Here is a 24,375-nt window from a genome sequence, read left to right as displayed (position 1 = left end):
GAGAAAACTTCTGGGGATGCTGATCTGCACATAGAATACAGCAGAGAGAAAAACGGATCAGAGCGCCGGAGCTGCCGAGTCTGTGACCTGGAATGGGTGACAGCTGTCTAGTGTGCGGGAGGGACTGTCCGGTTGGAGAGCGGAGGGTTGTCTCCGCAAGAGACGCGGGGCCGAGCGGCCGGGGGCGGGGGGGAGCCGGGCGCGGGGCGCGGCCCCCGGGCTGCGGGCTGCGCGGTGGGGGTCCTGCGGGGCGCGGGCGGGCGGCGCGCGGCGATCGGGCGGAGCGCGCAGCCCCGCGGCGGGCCCGCGTCTCGGCCGCCCCGCTCCTCCTTAACCCGCGCGGGGAGGCGGAGGGGGAGGGGCGCGGAGTGCGGCGCGGAGGCCGGGGAGGAGCCGGGGCCTGCAGCGGAGCCGAGCCGAGCCCGAGCCCGAGCCGAGCCCTGACCCGGTCCGTCCGCCTTCTGGCTCCCTGGGAGCCGGGACTGCGGGAGCCCCAGAGGTGGCAGCGCGGGGAGCCCCACGCGCCGAAGGGAGCGGCCCGGACGGGACGGGACTAGAGGAGGCGCTGCCGCCACAGTAGTCGGTGCCGGGAGTCTCGAGCTGCGGCCTCCCGGACCCTGCTGCCCAGGCCAGCTCTGGGAGAGGGGAGTAGGAAAGCCCCACCCGCGGGGGCACCCCAGGAGTGGAAGTGGGAGCGGGGGCGGGCACCGCCTCTCCCTGTGTTGGAGAGAAGACCCTTACCGCTCGGGCGAGGGCTAGAAGAGACCCGTAGAGGGGACGCGTCTCTCCTTCCTAGGGGCGAGGGAACCCCCCCTTACTGGCCCGGGAGGAGACCCCCAGAAGTAGAAAGGGGCGATCTTTCCTAAAGGAAGTAGAGTGAGACCACCCCAGCGTGCCGCCCCCTCCAAACACACTCGCAGCAGTTCAGGACTTTTGCGGCAAAGAGAGAAGGGGTCATGCCTATGGAGTAGGCACCCTCCATCCCACCCAGTACTCACAGGGGAGAGGGGTCCTTACATTCAGAAGCAGAGGACACTCCGAGGAAAGAGGCGCCCTTCGGAGCGGGGAAGACCTCCGCCTCGACTTCCTTGCACCTAGACAGTGGAACAGGGCAGAGCCCCTCCGCTCAGGCCTCCAGCAGACAGAAAGAGCCCTCCACCCCCGAAAGATCCAGTTTGGGGGGGAGGGGGACTCCCCCAAGGGGGAGGAGACAACTCCTGGTTGGGAGAGGCTCCTCCCCTCCTCCCCAGGGTAACCGGCAGGGTGTGGGGGGTGTGCCACCTTCCCCAGGTAGGACCTCCTTCTCCTCCTCCCCCACCTCCGCATCCCGCTCCGCATCCTCAGGGGACCCAGTTCCCCTCCCCAGCCTGGAAGGCTCAGCCAAGTACTGGGAGAGCCACTGAGAATGAGGCCCGCCACGTGCCTGTGAAGAGGGGAATCCCTCCAACCCCAAACTCCAGTACCAGGTGGTTCCCTCCCTTTGCTGGGGGAGCCTTGGAGACAGGTTAGTGCTTTCTTTCATCTTCTCTGCCATCTCTTGGCACTAGTGGGGGTAGTGCCTCTGGGGTAGACTCCTCTGGAAAAACGTGTTCTGAGGGAGCTTCTGGATTCGAACCCACATCTTGCTGTAAAGGCTGTAAGAAATGGTTTCGTAGTGTTTGGGGACTATGGGGGTGGAGTTCATCTAAGGTCCCTTGGGAAGTGGATGTTTCCATGCTGAGGGCAAAGGGATATCAGAAAACAGTTGCTGTTCCAGTCCTCAATGCATATTGTATGTAATGATTGATACATTCCGGCCAGACTTCCACACCACGGTTCATCCTTGGCCATTTTGACCCGGAAGGTGGGTCCTCATGATGTTATCTGGTGCCCGGGCCTTGCCTAGGCCTCCACTAGGATTACTTTTTCTTATCTGTAACCTAGGTCAGCTTAATGGCCCCCAGAGCTGTTCTTTCCAACCCACACTCTTGTGATGACTGCTCCCCACTCACCCCCTTTCAGAAACCTGTGGCCTCTTCTCATGACATTCCCCTTCCTGGCTGGATGTGTGCCCCTACCCATAAAATCCGAAGGGAAAGTGGAAGCCCTGCATGACCCCAGGCAAGAAGACTGAAAGAGTGCAGGGAACGCCAGCCCCTGGGTTGAAGTTCTTCCCTTATGTTGGCCCAGGGTGCCAGTACGGCTCCTGTCCTCACTGACAGTTCCTCAGGAGAAATCAGCTCTTGTGCAGGAAGGGAGGAATCTTGCTGAGCAGCTTCCTTCCAGTCTTCCATCTGAATAGGTTGACCATCAGGGAGATGTGACTTCTGAAGAGCCTATAATATTAGAATTTCTTTCTTAGTAGTCTCCTCTTCTCCCTTCCTGTTTCTTGTTCAGTTCTGGGTCCTTGGAACTTTATGTGTAAGTGTTCCTTTGTAAGATAGGAGCAGAAATCATCCACAGCTCAGAACCTTCTGAAAAAGCAAGAAAAAGATGCCAGGAGAGCCCCCCCTCTCAGCCCAGGCTGAGCTTTTAGCAGAGCCCTACCTTTTGACCTTGGGTCACTAGCTGGGTACCTGCCTTCCTGCCTTGCCATTCCTGCCCAGGGTACCTTTTCTTCTGCAAGGGACTTTATACCTCACAGCAAGGCAAAGTGGGAGGCTTTGCCTTACGTGGGCTTTTGTGTTTCCTCCTTCTCTTTCTGTCTGGGCCTTGGGTGGGTACCTGAGCCGGTAAGTACATCTGCTTGGTCCTGAAGCTCTCTGTTAGCAGTAGCGGTGTATGAGGTAGGGTTATAATCCACAGGCTTGTGGGGCTATGATAGAGACCGTTGTGCATATGTTCCTTAATTCAGGTGAGCGTGGCTCTATCTCTGTGTTTGGGGTGGGTATGTGTGTGGAGGCAGGTACAGGAGTGTTTTTCAGACTAAACCTCCAATGACCTAGAATCGTATACTTCTGGTAGCCTCTAGAAGCAGGTGTCCCTATGCAAGGACCTGTAGAGGGTGCGGTAAGGATGCCCAGCTTGGGGGAAAGGCTTGGTCTCCTTCACCAGTGGGAGCCCTCAGGATTGGAGGCATGACAGTCATCCCCAGCAGCAGTGCAGCCCTGGCTCAGGCTAGCATGACTTCTTCTGGGACTGTTTATCCTAGAGAGCTTCATTTCTAATACCTCTGGTCTCATAACGATGGAGAGCCTTGGTGCTTCACTCCAGAAGCTCCTCCTTGCCCTTTTTGAAAGAGACAACCCTGATATAACAGCAGCCCATTTCTTACAAAGTACTTTGCCAGATGCTGGAATGCATCTTCTTAAATGGTGCAGATGAACTGTGTCACAACACCTCCAGGTATACCACTGCCACACAGTTTAACTGGCTCTGTTTGCACCGTTTCCCCAACTCTCCTTGTCTCTGTGGAATCAGTTAGAAGCAGGTGGCTGTTGGATCAGATTCACTATGATTTAGAAAGTGCTATTTTCCAAACCATGCTTATGACTAGACATAGCTCCCCTGGAGAGTTAAGATAAAATATTCCTGCATTCCTTTATCCCTGGAATTCACCTATTCCTGGCATTGGTCAGTACTGGGATGATACTGTCTCCAAAGGAAAAGTTTGAGGTTCTGATGTCCTGAAAATCATGTTGCAGACTTAGTGCAGGCTTTCAATGCAAACCATTGCAGGCTCACTGCTTCCAGTCTATCAGTTTTCTAATTTTTAATTTCTAATATTTTGATCCTTTTTTCCCCATTCAAAAATAATAGCTACACTTATATAGTATTTATAATGTGCTTTACAAATATTAACTCAAGATAATCCTCACAACAGCCCTCCGATGTAGGTATGGTTTCCAGCTCTGTTTTACAGATGGAGAGGTTAAGTAACTTGGAGGTTACATAGTCAGTAGGTGGTGGAGCCAGGATTGTAACCCAGGCAGCCCGACTCCTCCTGTGGTACACGTAGCCTCTGCCCTGCTAGTTTTGGCATTTTGTACAGAGTAGGAAGTTCTTACTCCTTAATACCTGGCCTTGACACCTTACAGAGCACAATTACTGGCCTTTGAGATAAAATGAGAAGAAAACTATGCCTGTTATTTTGTATCTTACATGTATCATCCAGGATCCGTCTTCCATTCCTACAGAATGTCTTTCTATCAATTTCTCTGTTTCCGTCAGTACTGTAGTCTTCAGGAGACGTCCTGTGGATGTGACGGAGCCTGCCCTTTGGCTGCCTTTGCTGGTTTCTTATGGGTATTTCCTTTCAGTCTTGTGGCACTCAGAGAAGAATGTGGCCTGACTCAGGGTCTCCCCAGGCCGGGTGGCACAAGGCCCACCTGGAGAGAGGTCTGGGTAACTAGGTTGGTTGGGCTGAGAAATGGAAGTACCTCTTGTTTGTCCTTCTAATAATAGCCTCATGCCATTATTTCGGGGAGCCTGGAATGTGTGGCAGCCACAAGCTCATTAAGCTTCATTCACTTCCCTCCGGGAAGAGGCTTCGGCGGGGTTTATGACCTCATGCATTTATTGAAGGGGGAAACAACCATCATGACTTCGGGAGCAAGGGGTGGTTAGGGATCCTGAGTGAGTCAGTGTCAGGGCTGGGAACACAACTGAGGAACCTCGGTAGGCTGAGGTTCTACATTGGGCTGCTCTTCAAGAATGGGGAAGTGAAGGGAGTGAGGAAGTAGGACGGGTTAGAGGAGAATGGTGCTCTAAGATCAGAAGGATCAGGCTGCTGGGAGCTTCATGTAGCTTGTAAGATTGGAATCTCATTTGAGTGCTGGGGCAGTATCAGGAGGGCTGCCTGGGAGGGTGCAAGAAGGCTTCAGTTGAACCTCAGTGGCCTAATCTGGTGCTGAGATAAGGGAAGGGAAGGGCATAGAACACCAACTAGGCTGAGAGCGCTTCCCTTTCAGGAACTTGTAGTGATTGGCATGTGCCAAATGGGTTCTGTAAGCCCTCTGAACACTTTCAATCCACTCTGATACCCCTGTCTAGTGTTAGTGTTGGGAGAGTTTCAGATGAAATATCCACTGAAGGCCTCTTCAGTTGAGCTTTCCTAGGGATCTTTTTTTTTTTTTTTTTTTTTTAAAGATTTATTTATTTATTTAATTTCCCCCCCTCCCCTGGTTGTCTGTTCTTGGTATCTATTTGCTGCGTCTTGTTTCTTTGTCCGCTTCTGTTGTCGTCAGCGGCACAGGAAGTGTGGGCGGCGCCATTCCTGGGCAGGCTGCTCTTTCTTTTCACGCTGGGCGGCTTTCCTCACGGGCGCACTCCTTGCGCGTGGGGCTGCCCCACGCGGGGGACACCCTTGCGTGGCACGGCACTCCTTGCGCGCATCAGCACTGCGCATGGCCAGCTCCACACGGGTCAAGGAGGCCCAGGGTTTGAACCGCGGACCTCCCATATGGTAGACGGACGCCCTAACCACTGGGCCAAAGTCCATTTCCCTCCTAGGGATCTTTAGCAAGAGATAATAGGGTATAGCATAAAACTTTACAGGTCTTCCCTTCTGGGGAGGATACCGGGAGAACCTGCTCATTGGCACTGTACTGTTTAGCTGGGATACACTGGCTACAGGAGTATCCCACAAGTGCAGAGGTGGTGGTGCTTTGACTTAAGAGAGTGCAAGATGATCTGAAGTTACCTGAAATGATTAAATGCCCATTATTTTCCAAGTTCACATAGACCAGATGGTGGAGGGGTGAAAATGAGGGTGGTGGGGAGAGGAGCTTTGGATAAAGGGAAAACTCCTTCATGATAATATTTATAAACTTACTTTTTTTTTTTCTTTCTTTCTCCTGCCAAGCAATTCTTGGTTTGCAACCCTGGGGCACTTAGGTGTTTCCTTGAGCATTGTGAAGTCGGTGTGTAGCTGGCAGGAGACCTGTGTGTACATGCCATGATTACTGGGCCAGGGACCTTAGGGGAGAAGGGAATTGGTGAGACTGCTGGTCCTTCGGAGAAAGCGTCAAGGGGAGAAGAACCATTAGCCAGAATGAGCTGTGTGCTGAGATGTGTTGAGATCAGGAGCCAGGGGGATGCAATCATATTTGGGATTGAGCCTTTAACTGCAAAATGTATAGATTTGTGTGTACACATATATACAGGCTTGTGCATATACCTGGGTGTGGATTTAGAGACAACCCACGTAAGTATGTTTCTGCCCAGGATTCTCAACTCTGAGGCATTCTAGCCCTCGCTCTGTGGGACCTTTCGGCAGGGGCACTGAAGAAGAAATGTAGCTGGAATCTGGGGGTTGTGCAGGCACAAACCTGTTAGGCAGCAAGTGCTTAGGGGGTTGCTGGCATCAGCTCTAGGGGAGTGCCAAATGGCTATCAAGTGGTTCCTGCCAGCCTTTCTAGACCCTGCAATACAGATCTCATCCATAGCTCCTTATCGTCCCCCACCAAGACGTCACTCGGGCTGCACCTCTCTGCCAGCAAGAGCGCCCAGGCTGTGTGGGTGGCAGCAGGGCGTGCAAACATCAGGCGTGGGCGGTCTGGCAGCGCCGGGAGTTTGCATGAAGGTGCTGTGAGCCTGCCGTGCCGGGCTGGGAAGGAAGGAGGGCGGGAGAGGAGGGCGGGAGAAGGGGAGCCAGCTCTTAGCCCCAGAGTGGCTATTTTTAGCCAGGCTATCTGATTGTTACCGGTGCTCACACAGCTGGGTGTCTCCCTGGCCCAGCAGGGCGGAGAGGTGGGAGGTCCTTGCTGCTGGTGCTTCCTGGTGTTGGTGTCTGTGGGCGGGAGCAGGCCAGGGGTGGCTTTAAAGGTGTGAGGGCAGCTGTGAGCTCAGGATGTGTTACCTGTGTGGGACTTAGTGCTCTCTTGGTAATGTATGCTGCACATCTAATTGTGATCTCTGTGCCTGGTCCACTGTATAGGTGTAGGTCTCATATCTGTCCTTTGCTGGTTGTCATGTATAATTTATGCTTGGGTTAAGTCTGATATGCCTCACAGGCACATGTGTGTGGGATAAAAAGGGCCAGTGCTCAAAATATAATATACCTGATAGAAAATATCTTTACAAGTGATGGGGTGGGCTGCATTTGCAGACATTTGTGTTTAATCAGACTGTTTCTCTTTACATATTCATTTGTGCGATCTATCTGTGGATATTGTGTGTAAATATGATGTCACAGAATTGGAGAATAGACCTTGGCTAATTTTACCTAGTATCTGAGTGTTCTTATGTTATTTTGACATAGTTCAAAAATACTACGTTGCAGTAAGTAAAGAGAATCGAGGGAAAAGCGTAATTTGGTGGGTGGCTTGATCTCTCCTTTAGTCCTTTTGTCTGTGTTCCACGTTGAGATGCAGGGTGGAACCTGCATTATCTGGTGGATGATTGATGATGTATCAGATTGGGGGTTCTAGGGACAGTTGGTAGGGGTTGTCTCATGAGAAGTTTCCTATTGGAATTTTAGTGGGAAGAAAGTCTACTTCCCTTCAAGGACTAGGATTTGAGTATTACTTAGCCCAGAAACCAGAGCTAAAATTCATCTCTTCTATTTCCCTTTTCTCTTTGTCCTCTTATCTGCAGAACCCAGAAGTACCATGGCTTCTGACCTAGAGAGTAGCCTCACTTCCATAGACTGGCTCCCCCAGCTGACCCTCCGGGCTACCATTGAGAAGCTTGGGAGTGCCTCTCAGGCTGGGCCTCCAGGGGGCAGCCGAAAGTGCCCACCAGGCTCCCCCACAGATCCAAATGCCACCCTGAGCAAAGATGAAGCAGCAGTCCACCAGGACGGCAAGCCACGGTACAGCTATGCCACCCTCATCACCTATGCCATCAACTCCTCTCCAGCCAAGAAGATGACCCTCAGTGAGATTTACCGCTGGATCTGCGATAATTTCCCCTATTACAAGAATGCTGGCATTGGTTGGAAGGTGGGACTGCCTCCATAATGATGTTTAGCCTTTAACAAACTTTTTCTCTACTTTTGTTTCTTCTGTAACCTGGTCCATTTCATTCTGACCAGTCTCAAAGATGTGTGAACTTAAAATCTCCCGTCTCCCCTACTTTTTTTCAGAATTGAACAACTTTCATAAGCTACGTCAGGAAAACACCAGCGATTCCAAGCCACTAAGTGTAGTTATGGGGATGGCAGGATACATTGATCATCATACCCTCTTAACTTTTCATTCCTCAAAAAGGATGCATTCATTTCACAAATATTTATTGTTGCCAATCTGCTCTATTCAAGTCACTGTGCAAGCCATGATGTGGCTCCTTCCTACCTAGAAATAGGAATCTCATCTGATTTCCATAACCTCCATTGCACATAATCATATTCTTTAGAAAAATTTATACGAAGAATAGTATAATTAGGTCCTTCACCAAAGATTCACCAAACAAGTAATAAGAGGATATGTCGTTGGGCTGGAGGTGAAGAAGAAGGGTACCCTTCTTCCAGCAAAAGAAGGAAGACTGATGTTCTTAGTCTTTTGAAATAGGACTCATTTGCCAACTGTTGCATAGGAATGGGCATTAAATGGAGTTCCCTCAACTCTGTTAATCTGGAGATCATGAGCCTAAGTCTATTGAGACCATTCAGCTTTTCCTTTGTAAATATACCCCTGCCAGTTACCACAACACCTCTACCCAATGCATATACGCAACATTTCTTTCCTCCAGATGTAACCATTTTATAGTTTATTGAGAAAACAAAGGTGACCTCATAATTTATAAACAGTTTTAAAACATTGTACTTCAGCTGTAGAGAGAGGGGCTTGAAGAACTGGGCGAATATGATTTTGAGGCCTTTATATACTGTTGTTAGTTGGGTGGAAAGACTGAAAAACTAAATAGTCAGATTTCCAACATTACCCTGTAATCAAATCTGTAGCTATTACCTCCCATCAGTTTAAGACCTTCGCATTTTTCTTATCTCATTGTCTTGCCCTTGCATACATAATTTCCTCTGTTAATATTGTTAAGAGGTGCAAAGTTTACCCTGATCCTTGAACTTTGTTGTGTATTATATTCTTCAGACTCTCTGTGTCCTATTGGAAAATTTTCTGCTTTGCACAATGCTCAGATCTGACTTGCTTCTCTGCTTCCCCAGAACTCAATTCGGCATAACCTTTCTCTCAACAAGTGTTTCCGGAAGGTGCCCAGACCTCGAGATGACCCTGGGAAGGTGAGATACTGCTGTAGGCACAGAAGGGAGAAGCAGGAAGGAAAGATGAATAGTTGACAGTCCAGAGTCGTGTGGCTGTTTTAATTACCCAGAAGAGGAAATCGTCTTAATTAGAGAAGCAGCTTTATTTTTTCCCTCAAAGGAAGAGCTTGGTTGCCATGCTTGTGCTCCCCCCAACTAGAATGGGTGTCTAAGGAGAACTGTGAAATAGACTTTTTAAACAGAGATATTTATGAAAAGGTTGACTTTGATGCCTTCATTTTTTTGTGTGGCACTCTTTCTAGAAGTAGAGAAATGGATTTAACCTTTGTAGGAACTTTTTTCTCCCCAGATCCCTTGAGTTTAACCTCAGAACCCAAAACCTTCAGAGGGGAAGTGGGATGACTCATTCTCTCCATCTGGTGGACGTGGATGTCAAGGTTGAGGAAGGTCATGCCTCAGGTCACACGGGGAAGGGAGGGCATGCATTTGGACATTTCCAATTCTTTTAATTAGATACCATTTTTTTGTCCCTCCAGAACAATCGAGCTTATATTCACACCCCAGGGTACCTCTGTCAAATTCAGTGAGCTTTTAGGACAAAGTAATTTTTCAACAATAGCCATACCCTCAGGAGTCCATGCAAATATCCAGTCATTTTTCCTAACATGACTATTATTTTATGTGAAAATCTTCCTTAATATCTACTTTTCCAAAGGAAAATATATACTTTTGTGTGTAACAATTTTGTTCTCTGTGGGAATGGGCTGTCCTTCCAGGGCTCTTATTGGACAATCGACACCTGCCCTGACATCTCCCGAAAAAGAAGACACCCTCCAGATGACGATGTGAGTGTCCACCCCATGGGGAGATGCCATTTCTGAGCCAGCTGCTCCTTCTAGCTCCTTGCCTGTATTTTCCGGCCTTTCCTATATTTTGGGTAAAGAAGGAAATGCCAACAGAGGTGAAACCCTGGGTACCAGGAGGATATTTAGCCTCTGAATATAGATTTCTCTTCCTTTACAACCCTCAGCTATCCCAAGACTCACCAGAACAGGAAGTGAGCAAGAGCCCACGGGGAGGCGTTCCCGGGAGTGGAGAAGCCTCGCTGCCTCCTGAAGGGAATCCTCAGATGTCACTTCAAAGCCCCACGCCCATTGCCAGCTACAGCCAGGTGGGAAGCGGAGGTGGCGGTGGGTGGTTGGATGGATGGTAGAATATATTCAGGTATCTCCCTGTTCAAAATTATGTATTGTGTGTTTGTGATATGTTAGGCAGAGAAGTTGGGGAAGAAGGGGAAACCCAAAGAGAGAACAGGCTTAGCAGAAGTCTGAGAAAGATCAGGAAAAAAAGAAGGGGAGTGGGGAGAGGAAAAGCGGAGCTGAAAAGGATATGAGAAAGGAAAGAAGGCCATTCATGTCACATAGGGAAAGGATGGCTAAAGAAGAGAGGCATGGGACAGAGAGGCCAGGGTACTGTAAAAGCCGGTGAGAAAAGGAGAACATGATGCTGGATCATTGAAGAGTTAGCAGGAGAGGGTGAAGCGGACAGGCAGGAGGCCTTGGGGCCCACTGAAGGGTGGTATTTATCCCTCATCTAGGGCATGGGTCAGGTCTCTTGTGCTTCTTTCTGCAGGGCACAGGATCTGTGGATGGCGGTGCGGTGGCAGCAGGGGCTCCAGGCCGAGAAGGCGCTGAGGGTCCCCCTCCCCTTTACAACACCAACCATGACTTCAAATTCTCCTACTCCGAGATCAACTTTCAGGATCTGAGCTGGTCCTTCCGCAACCTCTACAAATCCATGCTGGAGAAGTCATCCTCTTCCTCTCAGCATGGTGAGCATGGAGGCGTGGGCATGTGTTTTTTATTTTTATTATTATCTTTCTTATTTTTTGACCTGAGAGCAGGCTAGTCACTGGTAAGACGAATATGTCTTGATCTAAAATTATCTGGCGTCAAGCTCTTGTGACTTAGTTCTGGAGAGAGTTATTTCAGGGGAGGGTCTGGATTATTAGTTTCAGAAATCGGGTTGGAAGAACCCGTTTTAGACTATGAGCAGTGATTTTATGACTGCGAGCTAGTCATTTAGAAGATGACCACTAGGGGACAGCAGTTGTACCCTTTACCCTCTGTTTCAGTGTGAGAACAATTATGATTTTGTTTAGCATATTCGTATTTGTTACTTTTTGCTATAAAAATTTTCAAACAGATGCAAAAGCAGATAGAGTAATGTAATAAGTCCCCAGGTACTATCATCAACTTTAACAGTTACCAATATTTTGATAAACCTGTTTCATATACCACCACTTCCACCGTCGCCGTCCTGGGATTTTAAAAAGAAATTGCAATATTTTAAAGCAATTCCCAGGCATTGTGTCATTCTACCCTTAAATAGTATTTCAGTAAGCATCCATAAATTATGAAGACTTTTCTTTTTAGCTATCCCTCATGCCATCATCACTCTTAGCACAATACCTTTTTTTTAGTATATATTTTTTAAGATATATTTTTAATTTATTTCTCTCCCCTTCCCTGCCCCCCCATTGTCTGCTCTCTGTGTCCATTTGCTGTGTGTTCTTCCATGTCCACTTGCATTCTTGTCAGCGGCACTGGAAATCTGTGTCTCTTTTTGTTGCGTCACGTTGCTGTGTCAGCTCTCTCTGTGTGTGCGGCGCCACTCCTGGACAGGCTGTGCTTTTTTCATGCGGGGCGGCTCTCCTTACGGGGCGCACTCTTTGCACATGGGGCTTCCCTATGCGGGGGACACCCCTGTGTGGCAGGCCACTCCTTGCGTGCATCCGCACTGCACGTGGGCCAGCTCACCACATGGGTCAGGAGGCCCTGGGTTTGAACCCTGGGCCTCCCATGTGACAGTCAAATGTGCTATCTGTTGATCCAAATCCACTTCCCAATACTTCTTTTTTTAAAAAATTTTATTTCTCTCCCCTTCCCCCTGCCCCCAGTTGTCTGCTTTCTGTGTCCATTTGCTGTGTGTTCTTCTGTGTTTGCTTGTATTCTTGTCAGCGACACTGGGAATCTATGTCTCTTTTTGTTGCATCACGTTGCTGTGTCAGCTCTCTGTGTGTGTGGCGCCACTCCCGGGCAGGCTGTGCTTTTTTCATACGGGGCTTACTCCTTGCGCGTGGGGCTCCCCTACACGGGGGTCACCCCACGTAGCACGGCACTCCTTGCACACATAAGCACTGTGTGTGGGCCAGCTCACCACACAGGTCAGGAGTACCTGGGTTTGAGCCCTGGACCTCCCATGTGGTAGGCAGATGCTTTATCAGTTGAGCCAAATCGGCTTCCTCCCAGGACTTCTTTTGTTTTGGTATAGCACCTTGGTTTTAATTTGCATTTCTTTTTTTTTCCTAATTATTTATTTATTTATTTTAAAAATTTCTCTCCCCTTCCCCCTCCAACCCCCCAGTTGTCTGCTCTCTCTGTCCATTCGCTGTGTGTTCTTCTGCGACCGCTTCTGTCCTTATCAGCAGCACCGGGAATCTGTGTCTCTTTGTTGCATCACGTTGCTGTGTCAGCTCTCCGTGTGTGCGGCTCCATTCCTGGGCAGGCTGAACTTTCTTTTGCCCTGGGCGGCTCTCCTTATGGGGCGCACTCCTTGCGTGTGGGGCTCCCCTACATGGGGGACACCCCTGCATGGCACGGCACTCCTTGCGCACATCAGCACTGCGCATGGGCCAGCTCCACACGGGTCAAGGAGGCCTGGGGTTTGAACCGCGGACCTCCCATGTAGTAGGCAGATGCCCTATCCATAGGGCCAAGTCTGCTTCCCCCTCATACTTCTTAAATATCAGCTAATCACTCTTCCATATTTAAATTTCCCTAAGTATTCTGTGAAAATACATCCTTATAGAGAATCTCCTTGAGAGATCATATGGTTTATCCCTATGCAATTCCTGTATTCTTTTTTCTTTTAACAAATTAGAGTTAGGTGAGTTTAAGACTTCAGGTGAGACATCAGATATTCTTGCTTTGTGCAGTGGCAGTGTAGGCATCAGGAACCAAATGGAATGATAAAAAGTAGTTAGGGGAAGTGGACTTGGCCCAATGGATAGGGCATCCACCTACCACATGGGAGGTCCACGGTTCAAACCCCAGGCCTCCTTGACCCATGTGGAGCTGGCCCATGGGCAGTGCCCATGCGCAGTGCTGATGTGTGCAAGGAGTGCCATGCCATACAGGGGTGCCATGCCATACAGGGGTGCCCCCGTGTAGGGGAGCCCCACACGCAAGGAGTGCGCCCCGTAAGGAGAGCTGCCCAGTGCGAAAGAAAGTGCAGCCTGCCCAGGAATGGTGCTGCACACATGGAGAGCTGACACAACAAGATGACACAACAAAAAGAAACACAGATTCCTGGTGCCGCTGATAAAGAGAGAAGTGTCACAGTAGAATACACAGTGAATGGACACAGAGAGCAGACAACTGGGGGAGTGGGGGAGAGAGAAATAAAAAATAAATCTTTAAAAAAAAAAAGTGGTTAGGAGTCCCTTTTTGGGGAACATATTGATTGCCATGAATTTCTTCTCTTATATACCAGGGGATCAATATCTAGAGTTGTGTTCCAAGATTGTAGGCTTGCTTGAGGAATGAATCCAACTCAGGAGGTTGGTTAATCAGAGGTAAGGAATAAAGAGGGACTTCCAGAAACAATGTAAGGGGTTAGATTGAGTGAGGACAGCAAAGTGATCACTCAGGTTTAATTACCACTGAAAGAAGAAAGATCCCTGCCTGATCTGCTTGAGATAGGAATCCATCCCTGCACCGGCATTCACCCGAGCTCCATCTAATGATAGGGAAAAGAAGGAAGAGATAAGGGGAGGGGAGTGTAGGGACAATAAAGAGGAGGAGAGAACAGGTGCCCAATGGACGTGTTCCATTTATAATTTACTCTTTTAACTTCTATTGTTTGACTTTTTTTGAAACCGTGATTCCAGGCCTATGCTAAAATCCCTAAAAAGTGGCATAAAAAGGTAGACACTGGCATCCCAGCAGCTGCCACGCTGCCAAGGCTCCACCTAAGCTGACTACTTTCCTGTCTGTTACACCTGCCTGGACAGCTGGGGCGTCCTTTCTGTCCCAGAACACTCTTGTCCTTTAGCTGTGGGGTTTCTGTGTGCTGCTGCCCTGTCTCAACCCAGTGGAAGTCCTGTTTAGTGAAACCTGTGTTGTTGCCCAAGTCACTTGCCGGCTTCCTCCCCGCCCCGCAGGCTTCTCGACTCTCCTGGGGGACATGCCGCCCTCTAACAACTACTACATGTACCAGCAGCAGCCGCCGCCTCCACAGCAGCAGCAGCCAGCGCCACAGCCACCTCCTCAGCAGTCGCAGCCGCCGCCACCACCAGCCCAGGGCCCCTCGGCCGTCGGGGGTGCCCCACCACTGCACACCCCAAGCCCCGATGGATGTGCCCCAGCAGGGGGAAAGCAAGCCGGTGCTGAAGGCTATGGGCCTGCCCCTGTGATGGCCATGCACCCGCCCCCAATGCAGCACGGAGGCTACCACCCTCATCAGCACCATCCGCACCCCCACGCGGCCCAGCAGCCGCCGCCACAGCCACAGGCACAGGGCCAGGCTCCGATCAGCAGTGCTGGCTTTGGTGAGTGAGGAGAGGGGTGGGGCAGAATGACCCTGGCATGGAGGTGCCATCAGTTAGGACACTAATAATGGACGTTTTAGCCTCGCCTCCCCATGAGAGGTCATCTGAGCCAATGGAAGTTGCTACCTAGAGCCCTGTATTATGGAATTCTTGGTCAAATTAGAATTGTTTTTTTTTTTTTAAAGATTTATTTATTTATTTATTTCTCTCCCCTTCTCCCCCACCTTGGTTGTCTGTTCTCTGTGTCTATTTGCTGCGTCTTCTTTGTCCGCTTCTGTTGTCAGCGGCACGGGAATGTGTGTTTTCTTTTTGCTGCATCATCTTGTGTCAGCTCTCTGTGTGTGTGGCGCCATTCCTGGGCAGGCTGCACTTTTCTCGGGCTGGGCAGCTCTCCTTATGGGGTGCATTCCTTGCATGTGGGGCTCCCCTACGGGGGGACACCCATGCATGGCAGGGCACTCCTTGCGTGCATCAGCACTGTGCATGGGCCAGCTCCACACGGGTCAAGGAGGCCCAGGGTTTGAACCATGGACCTCCCATGTGGTAGACTGACACCCTAACTGCTGGGCCAAGTCTGCTTCCCAAATTAGAATTGTTTTACATATTCTCCTTGCCTATGGGCTGGACTGTAACTAAAGCTTAGAAAGTTTTAGATTGCTTTTGATTGCAAAATTATCTTGGTAATGCAACCAATAACTTGTGTGGATGCAAGGACTTTTTTTTTTTTAACAATTTTATTTATACATGATACAGTCCATCCAAAGTGTACAACCAGGGAAGCGGACTTGGCCCAATGGATAGGGTGTCTGTCTACTACATGGGAGGTCCGCGGTTCAAACCCCAGGCCTCCTTGACCTGTGTGGAACTGGCCCATGTGCAGTGCTGATGCGTGCAAGGAGTGCCCTGCCACTCAGGGTTGTCCCCCATGTAGGAGAGCCCCACGCGCAAGGAGTGCGCCCTGTAAGGAGAGCCGCCCAATGCGAAAGAAAGTGCAGCCTGCCCAAGAATGGCGCTGCACACACGGAGAGATGACGCAGCAAGATGACGCAACAAAAAGAAACACAGATCCCCAGTGCCACTGATAAGGATGGAAGCGGTCACAGAAGAACACACCGTGAATGGACACAGAGAGCAGACAGTTGGGGGGAGGAGAGGAGAGAAATAAATAAATAAATAAATCTTTAAAAAAAAAAAAAAAAAACAAAGTGTACAACCAGTGACCCTCAGTATAATCACAGTTGTATATTCATCACCACAATCAGTTTTAGGACACATTTTCATGACTCCTAAAAGAAAAACCCCATGCCCCTTTAACCCCGTCTGTTATTGACTCTTAGCATTGGTATAGTACCTTTGTTACAATTGATGAAAAAATATTACAGTATTACTGTTTTAACTATAGTCCATAATTTGCATTAGTTGTATTTTTTCACATACACCACCCTATATGAACACCTTGTATTAGTGACATACACTTGTTCTAGTTTATGGAAGAACATTCTTATATTTGTACTATTAACCACAGTCATCATCCACAACTGGGCTCACTATGTTATACAGTCTGAAGTGTATCCTTTAGCTTTCCTTCTATTGATATATACAACCCTAAACTTGTCCTTTCAACTATAATCACACTCGTAAATCAGTGCTATTAATTACACTCTCAATAATGTGCTACCTCTATCTATTTCTAAACATTTACAGTCTGCGCACATTAAGCATCAGCTTCCCATTCTCTACCCTCATTCTATCTCCTGGTAACCTATACTCTAGATTTGAACTCCATGAGCTTACTCATTGTAATTAGTTCATAGTAGTAATACCATACAATATTTTTCCTTTTGTGTCTGGCTTATTTCACTCAACGTAGTGTCCTCAGAGTTCATCCATGTTGGCTCATGCATCAGGACTTCATTCCTTCTTAGAGCCAAATAATATTCCATTGTATGTATATACCACATTTTTATCCTTTCATTGGTTGATGGACGCTGGGGTTGTTTCCATCTTTTAGCAATTGTGAATAATGCTTCTATGAACATTGGTGTGTAAAATGCAAGGATTTTGCTTGTGTTCAGACCAGTATCAGTTGACTGCTCTCTTATACTTCACTCTGTTACTCACTCTTCCCTCCTCTTTACAGTGTTTCCTCCTGACTGGTGCTCCAATATTGACTCCTTAAAGGAAAGCTTCAAGATGGTGAATCGGCTCAATTGGTCCAGCATAGAGCAGTCACAGTTCTCAGGTTAGTGATCAAACGATGATGTCTGGAGAAAAGAGGGATATGATAAATTCCATGTGGAAAAACTCAGTAGAAATTAGAACCAGAGGGAGATGGTTAAGTGAAGTTTGGGGACTGAGGATTTCATTATTTCCAGTCCATATTGTACAAGGTGGGTGATACTAATATTGTTTTCAATTTAATTTTGCCATAACTTAAAATATGATGGTGGTTTTTCCTTGTCAGTGTTATCTTTGGGATTGGAAAATCTCTTGGGAATTCAGATGTTAAGACCATGATTTTCTATTTTGTCACCACTAATGACAATGTGACCATGGCTAATTCCTTCTATTGCTTTGAAAATTTTTTTGTCAGGTACTGATTTTTTTTTTTTTTTTTGCTTGCTGTCTGCTTTCTGTGTCCATTCACTGTGCATTCTTCTGTGTCTATATTTTGTTTTGTTTATATTTATTCCCCTCCCACCTTGCAGCTTGCTTGCTGTCTGCTCTTTGTGTCCATTTGGTGCACACACTTCTGTGTTTTTGCTTATCTCCCTTTTTGTTCTGTCACCTTCCTGAGTCGGGTCTCCATGGCGCCAGTGGGCTGGCGGCACTCCGTGGTGCCCAGGTCAGTTGCTCTCCGCAGTGTGTGGGTGAGCCTGCCTTTACAAGGAGGCCCTGGAATGTGAACCCAGGGCCTCCCATATGGTAGACGGGAGCCCAACTGATTGAGCCACAGCCACTTCCCTGTCAGATATTTATTTTATTTTATTTTGTTTTACTCTTCCCTAGGTATACTTTCTTTTCTTTTTCTTTTTTTAGTATTTAAAAAAAAAACTTTTTTTTTTAAGATTCTTAGATTACATGTTACATAAAAAATGTGGGGGATCCCCATATGCCCCACTCCCTGCCCCTCCCACACTTTCCCACATTAACAACATCCTTCATTTGTGTGGTGCATTTGTTATAATTCATGAACACATATTGAAACATTGCCACTATGTGTGGATGATAGTTTACATTATAGTTTAAACTCTTTCCCATACAATCTTGTAAGTTATGACAAGATATATAATGGCCTGTATCTGTCATTGCAATATCATTTAGGATAATTCCAATGTTCCCAAAATGCCCCATATTACACCTATTTTTCCTTCTCCCTCCCCTTAGAATCTCCAGTGGCCACTGCCTCCACTTCAATGATAAAAGTTCTTCCATTGCTAGAATAACTATAAGTCTGTACTAGAATACCCGTAAGTCTACTCTAGTCCATCATTCATTCCTCAATCCTGAGGATTCTAGAGGGGGCCTAGATCTCATGGGGCAGATGGATGGGACTATCTTGCTTGTAGTTATAGACTCTCTGTGTTCCTTGGGGATGGTTGTTGGCCATCATTATCTCCTTATTAGTTGTCCTGGGTGAGTCCAGTGAACTGGAGAGTAGGTGTTGCAACTCTGTTGACATTCAGGGCCCAGCTGGTACATGGACAGCCCAAAGATTTAAGTCTCTTGGACATAAACCTATCAATTCTAGTACTAACTATAGGTTTGAAGTTTTGTTTTATTCACCAGTAAGGTGTAAATAATAATAAAAATTGAGTAAAGAGGAAATAGAAGGAGTGTTTGAAAATGTAGAACTCTAAGAAATGTAAACACCTGCTAATGTACATCGTCAGTGGGGCTGATTGATGATATGATTGAGACAGTGACATTGGGGTAGGTCGAGTAGGAGTTGTGATGCCTGGGCAGGGTTACCATCAACTTTCCTCCCTCTTTGTAGAACTGATGGAGAGCCTGCGACAGGCAGAGCAGAAGAACTGGAGCCTTGACCAGCATCACATTGCCAATCTGTGTGACTCCCTCAATCACTTCCTTACTCAGACTGGTCACGTGCCCTCCCAAGGGGGCTCCCATCGACCGCCAGCCCCTGCCCGAATGGCTGACTCCTGTGCTCTCACCAGTGGCAAACAGGAGCCGGCCTTAAATCAAGGTACTGCACAAAGCAGGTTGCCAAGGAGGAGATGACTGTGATGAAAGGGAGGGTTAGGTGAAAGGGAATGGAGAAAAGTCATGCCAGGGCACCGATCCAAACTGAGCAGAGGGACTGGTTTGTCAGGTACATTGATAGAATATCTAATGAATCAGCAAAGTCCTATACTAAAAAATAGAAAAGAAATATGCTATTGGATACCTTTTTAGAACTCTTGGTTTGGGAGATCAGAATTATTTAAAATAAAGGAGGAGATTTGTTCGGGAAAGCCCCCATCCCAAATTTGTGGCTCAGTATTAACTCCTACTTTGTATCAGATGGAGCATGATGCTCTGCATTTGGGTGATCTACAAACCAATGAAATGAGAGGGATTTTGGTAGTCACATTTCTATATCTGTCATCCTTCTAATATCTTGGATATTTCATAGCTCCAGTGTCCAGTTCCTTTTTACCCTAAGTGGCGAAGACTCACAGCTTCTGCAGAAAGCCTTTGTGTATGCAGGAATTATGGAAAGGGCAGGGAAGGGAGAAGGAGATCAAGGAGAGGGAGGGTATAGTTTTCCTCCTCTATTGGGACCCTGCTTCATCGTGTACAGTGCTCCCACTCAAGTAAGTCTTGTCTTTCTTTGGCAGTGAACTCTTATGTGCACCCACAGGCCTCCCACCTCTACCCTGGCCCATCACCGATGTACCCAATCCCCACCCAGGACTCAGCAGGATACAATCGCCCAGGTAAAACCCAGGAAGCTGCTTCTCTCTCTTCCCTGATGGCTTGTTTCACTTCCTCATGGCTCTGTGTCTGTATTCTCTGCCCTGCTGCCTGCACCGGCCAGTACGGGGCAGCCCATCACGATTCCCTAGGTGGGTGGGTGGGCCACCTGCTAGGGAGGTGTCTGTCAGGGGAGAAGTAGATTAACTTGAAAATTAGCTCGGATCTATGAAAATGAAAGAAAGTAAAGTAAAAGCATAAGTATAAGCAAAAGATAGGTAATTAAGTACATTTATATCTAGCTTTGGGTCTAGATGGAGAATGTACTTAAATAAATAAAATGGATTTGTTACATAAACCTGCCTGCTTCAGGCCAGTGTCTGTTCTCCTGTCACCTGACCTTTAGTATCAGCAGTCTAGGATCCAGCTCTCTCTGATAGGGGGAAGTGGGGAGACCCTAAATTGCCATAAATCGTACAAAATGAACAGATCCTTCACATTTAAATATATTTTAGAAAAATCATTATCCTTCTGAACCACAAGTGTTGTCAATTTTTGGGATGATATCTGACTCCCTGTCCATGTAATATAAATGCAAATTTCTGTATTTCTATTTCATATACTAGGACATCCTGTGTTTTTTCATCATTGCTACATAATCTTCATGAATATAATTTTAATGACTCTGTAATATTTTATTGCCATGTGACCACTGATGCTAGTTTACTTCTTTTTTTTTTTTTTTTAAAAGATTTATTTATTTATTTATTTAATTCCCCTCCCCTCCCCCGGTTGTCTGTTTTCTGTGTCTTTTTGCTGCGTCTTGTTTCTTTGTCCGCTTCTGTTGTCGTCAGCGGCACGGGAAGTGTGGGCGGCGCCATTCCTTGGCAGGCTGCTCCCTCCTTCGCGCTGGGCGGCTCTCCTTATAGGTGCACTCCTTGCGCGTGGGGCTCCCCTACGCGGGGGACACCCCTGTGTGGCACGGCACTCCTTGCGCGCATCAGCACTGCGCTTGGGCCAGCTCCACACGGGTCAAGGAGGCCCGGGGCTTGAACCGCGGACCTCCCATGTGGTAGACGGACGCCCTAACCACTGGGCCAAAGTCTGTTTCCCTAGTTTACTTCTTGAGACCTCACTGAAATGGTGGCCTGCAACAAAAATAACTCTGGGCAGATAAGGAAAAATTATGTGGTATTCTTTTGGGCTGAACACTGTCCCATCCACGTTCCTTATTTAACCTCTTCCTTTCTTCTGACAGCACACCATATGGTCCCTCGGCCACCAGTCCCACCTCCTGGTGCCAGCGAGGAGATCCCTGATGACTTCGACTGGGACTTGATCACTTAGTGTGTCATCGAGTGTGGACATCAGCCCAGGGCCAGGCAGTGAAGTCTGGCAGTGGGAGAGGGCAGCCCAGCCCGGCCCATCCATAACCCCCCTTGCCTGTGTATAGATATATATCCTGTTTTTTTTTTTCTTTCTCTGTTAGAGAAGCCACCGCAAAATGCTGCCGAAGATAGCCCTTCCTTCCTGCGTCACTCTTCTTCTCTTCCTTCCTGTTTTTTCCTAATTCTTTTCTTCTTCTATTATTATTATTATTGGTTATGTGCTTTCCCCAGTCTCCTGACCCTGCCCTACACCATGGACCACGTCCACCCCTTGCTTATTTAAAACATCAGGCAAGGAGGTGAGGCCATGGTAGTGAATGAGAAAGGTTCCAAACCCTGACTTACCTTTCTCTTTGAGAAATGCAACGCTCATCCGACTTTTTGGCCCTAAATTATTTTCTGTTCCTGTCAATTTCAGTCTTGGACTGGAGAGGCCACACTATCAAGTAAAAGGTCTAAAACACTGCCTGGCAGCCATAATTTGCAGGTTTTACTCAATGGTGCTAATTCTGTCCTCTGAGCTCTTCCCTGTCCCTTCATACCTTCAGTCCTTACTTCTGCCAGTTCTCATTCCCCATCAAGGGTACGGGTGATGATGGTGGTGGAGGAGGATGACAATAAAATCCTAGTGAAATAAGAGGCCTGGGTTGGGGGGAGTAAAATACCATAGAGGGGTGCTGGTTTATAAATCAGTCTGAATTGGGTGTGCCATGTGAAATAAGCTTCCAATGACTTATTCCTAGCCATTTACTCTAAGACATAGGGCTAGTCTTAGAATTCTGCTTCTATGGTAGGGCATAAGGACAACTAATAACATAGGTTCACCTACTTGGAAATGTGTTTGACTTACCCATTTTGGCTTTTTAAAACTAGTTTCCTCTTCAAATTAACTGTGGCTTCCATTTGTATTTATAAATTTTCATCCATCCATCCCCCTTTTCCCATTCAGCAAATATTACTTTGTTCTTCTTTGGTTGTTTGGCCAAATCTTCTACCCATTTAATCTTTCCCCCTATTTTCTGGGATTCTTAAGAAAGAAAAAGGAACCATTATAATTCTTTCAGCATGTCCTAGGACATGATGAGAATCTCTTTTCCCATCTCTCATGACAGAATCAAATCTATAGTATTGGTGGTAGGTGAGTGGGGAGAGGTAAAGGGAGCTGGCATAGACATGCCTAGGAGATATTTCAGTTATTTAAATATATAGACAAATGCTTGTCTTGGAATCCAGATCATTGAGGCTGAAGCTTTTGCAATGAGGCTTTTGAGTGGTGAAGGAAATTGGTAGAAGGGAGTAAATTCTAGAGGCAAGAATCCGATGAGGGCCAAAGACAACTCCCAGAAAAAGAAATAGGGTAACTTAGCTCTCACTCAGTGTATATTTAATGTTCACTGTTGAATTTTAGTTATGAGGGAGAAAATAGTTTTACTTCTGTTTCCATTTCACTGCATTTTCTCTTTCTGGAAGCTGTAGGACAGAATGGGTGGAATGGACAAGGCTGCTCTCTCTCTCTGACTTCTCTTTGGAACTTTTTGCTCAGATTCTTTTATTTACTCATGATTTCCAAGAGATTTGGGTTTCTGCTCGCCTTTTTTCCTTTTCATTCACTGCTTTCCTTTCTGTGGAAGGGAGTTTTTTGTGAGAGTTTGTTGAAGAAGTCTAGTGAAGCTGAGTAAAGGGGCAAGAAATGGCAGTTAACTAAAGGGCACTTTATCTCTTTGACGCTTTTGTAAGAAAGAAATGGGCATTGAATGGCTTGAATCCTCCATTGTGTTGGAGGGTAGTTGGTGGGGTTGAAGTACAACATAATATTTCCCATTGGGGAGGGGAGAGTTTCTGTTACAGGGTGGCATCTCTTCCTTTTTCCTTCCAATCAAGGTGCCTCTTACAGGAAACTTCTCATCAGTTCTCTCCAAGATTCTCCTCTTTGCAAATTATCACACCTGTTTTCTAAACCTCATTCCCGCTCAGATCCATACAGCATTTGCAAGGGTAGACTGAGACATACATGAAAATGTCCCTTGTTTGTAATTCACCTGTATCTTCTGAAAACTAATTTCATTGAGAACCCTGGTGAGCAGCCAGGGTAACTGAAGTTTAGAGCCAGGCCTGGAGATTACCCATCAGGCCTCCTAGGATTCTAGCTCCTCTCCGCCCAGCTCTGCCTGCTAAATGGCACAGGAAAAACCCGACTTTCTTTGGGCCTCAGTTTCCCCTCCCCTCCATGAAATGGAAAGAATATTACTTTTTCTTATTTGTCCAGCGCTTGCTGGACGTGAAGTATAGTCATTGTTGTTGTATTGGGTGATGTGTGCAAAATTGCAGGAGCTTACTGCCTACAAAAGGAAATAAGGGAGAAAGTGGAGGAGAGGGACAGAAGGAACAATTATTTGGTGTAGATCCACCCCTCTCTGCCTTCCTCTCCTCAACCCCCATGTTTCGGATTTGTTGAGTCCTTCATACCACCCATAATGCTTTGCGTTGGTGCAGGCTGGGAAGGGGTATGTGGTCTCACAAGTTGTTGTTGTTTTTTGCATGCTTTCTTAATAAAAAACAAAAAGAACATTTATAGTTTGACTGGTGCTGGTGTTAAGTTTCTCTTTGCTGGATTAGAAAGGGAAAAATGAGAAAGCATTTGCTTTCAGTTGTCCTTTAGTTCCCTCCTCCAGTACCCCCTTCCCCCAGCACTGGGATTAATTCATTGACCCTGAGTTTTTTTGTAAGACTGATGGGAAAGAAGAATTAAAGCCACCCCTTCAACATTCCTCTTTTCAAATGCAATCAAATGTAGTGAAATATTCTTGGGAAGTCAGTTAACCATTGTAGCTTGGTGTGTAGACCAGAGACACTCTACTTGCATTCTGGGATATTTTAAAGATTTAAGGTATTACCCCTTGGGGTGGAATTGGGTAACCACTTGGGACTTTCTAAGGAAGAGACAGTACAAAATAATTACAGGTACTCACCAGATTTTCATCAGAAATGAGAGAATTCCAATTGTAGGGATTTCTTCAGAATATATTTCCAAGATAAATGGAGTTTTTGAAAGAGTCCAGAAATGCCAACTATTCATTGTGCATTGAATTTTTTTTAAGGAGCTACCAGGGATTTTAAAAATTAAAAAGTTTTTAATTAAAAATTTTTAAAAATCTTTCGGTACCAGGGGTTGAACCCAGGACCTTGAACATGGGAAGCAGGCGCTCCACCACTGAGCTATAACCTCTCCCAAATCTTTATAACTATACCAATATAGTTATAAATATAGGAGTATTCTTCCTATACACTAACTCAGGAGTTTGGGATTTACACCCATGTATTGTGGGATATGTGGGGTTTTCAGAAGCCTGGCTGATGGCCAT

General features: G+C 47.1%; 1 protein-coding gene across 2 annotated transcripts; it reads left to right on the top strand.

The window, feature by feature from the left end:
- Positions 1-23,581, top strand: FOXJ2 (forkhead box J2). Of its 2 annotated transcripts, none has more exons than XM_004455266.4 (12): positions 1-78; positions 1,291-1,504; positions 7,516-7,862; positions 9,041-9,115; positions 9,874-9,942; positions 10,128-10,268; positions 10,730-10,928; positions 14,322-14,708; positions 16,849-16,950; positions 18,706-18,915; positions 19,550-19,648; positions 20,884-23,581. In XM_004455266.4, exons 3-12 carry the CDS (start codon positions 7,530-7,532, stop codon positions 20,970-20,972), a joined length of 1,704 nt encoding a protein of 567 aa, XP_004455323.1. In that variant the 5' UTR covers positions 1-78; positions 1,291-1,504; positions 7,516-7,529; the 3' UTR covers positions 20,973-23,581. The 2 variants fall into 2 exon arrangements, with proteins under 2 accessions (XP_004455323.1, XP_058138710.1); XM_058282727.1 differs by lacking the exon at positions 1-78 and adding an exon at positions 366-448.
- Positions 23,582-24,375: the final 794 nt, after the last annotated feature.

Source organism: Dasypus novemcinctus, chromosome 20 (assembly GCF_030445035.2).
Source record: "Dasypus novemcinctus isolate mDasNov1 chromosome 20, mDasNov1.1.hap2, whole genome shotgun sequence".
Classification (NCBI taxonomy): Eukaryota; Metazoa; Chordata; class Mammalia; order Cingulata; family Dasypodidae; genus Dasypus; species Dasypus novemcinctus.
The sequence above is the reverse complement of the archived record's forward strand: the minus strand, read 5'-3'. Positions and strand labels throughout refer to the sequence as shown.

Coding starts and splice junctions, on each gene's coding strand:
- FOXJ2 (XM_004455266.4), top strand. CDS start 7,530: ATGGCTTCTGACCTAGAGAGTAGCCTCACTTCCATAGACTGGCTCCCC. Junction 14,709..16,848: donor GATCAGCAGTGCTGGCTTTG/GTGAGTGAGGAG, acceptor TCCTCTTTACAG/TGTTTCCTCCTGACTGGTGC. Junction 16,951..18,705: donor AGAGCAGTCACAGTTCTCAG/GTTAGTGATCAA, acceptor CCCTCTTTGTAG/AACTGATGGAGAGCCTGCGA.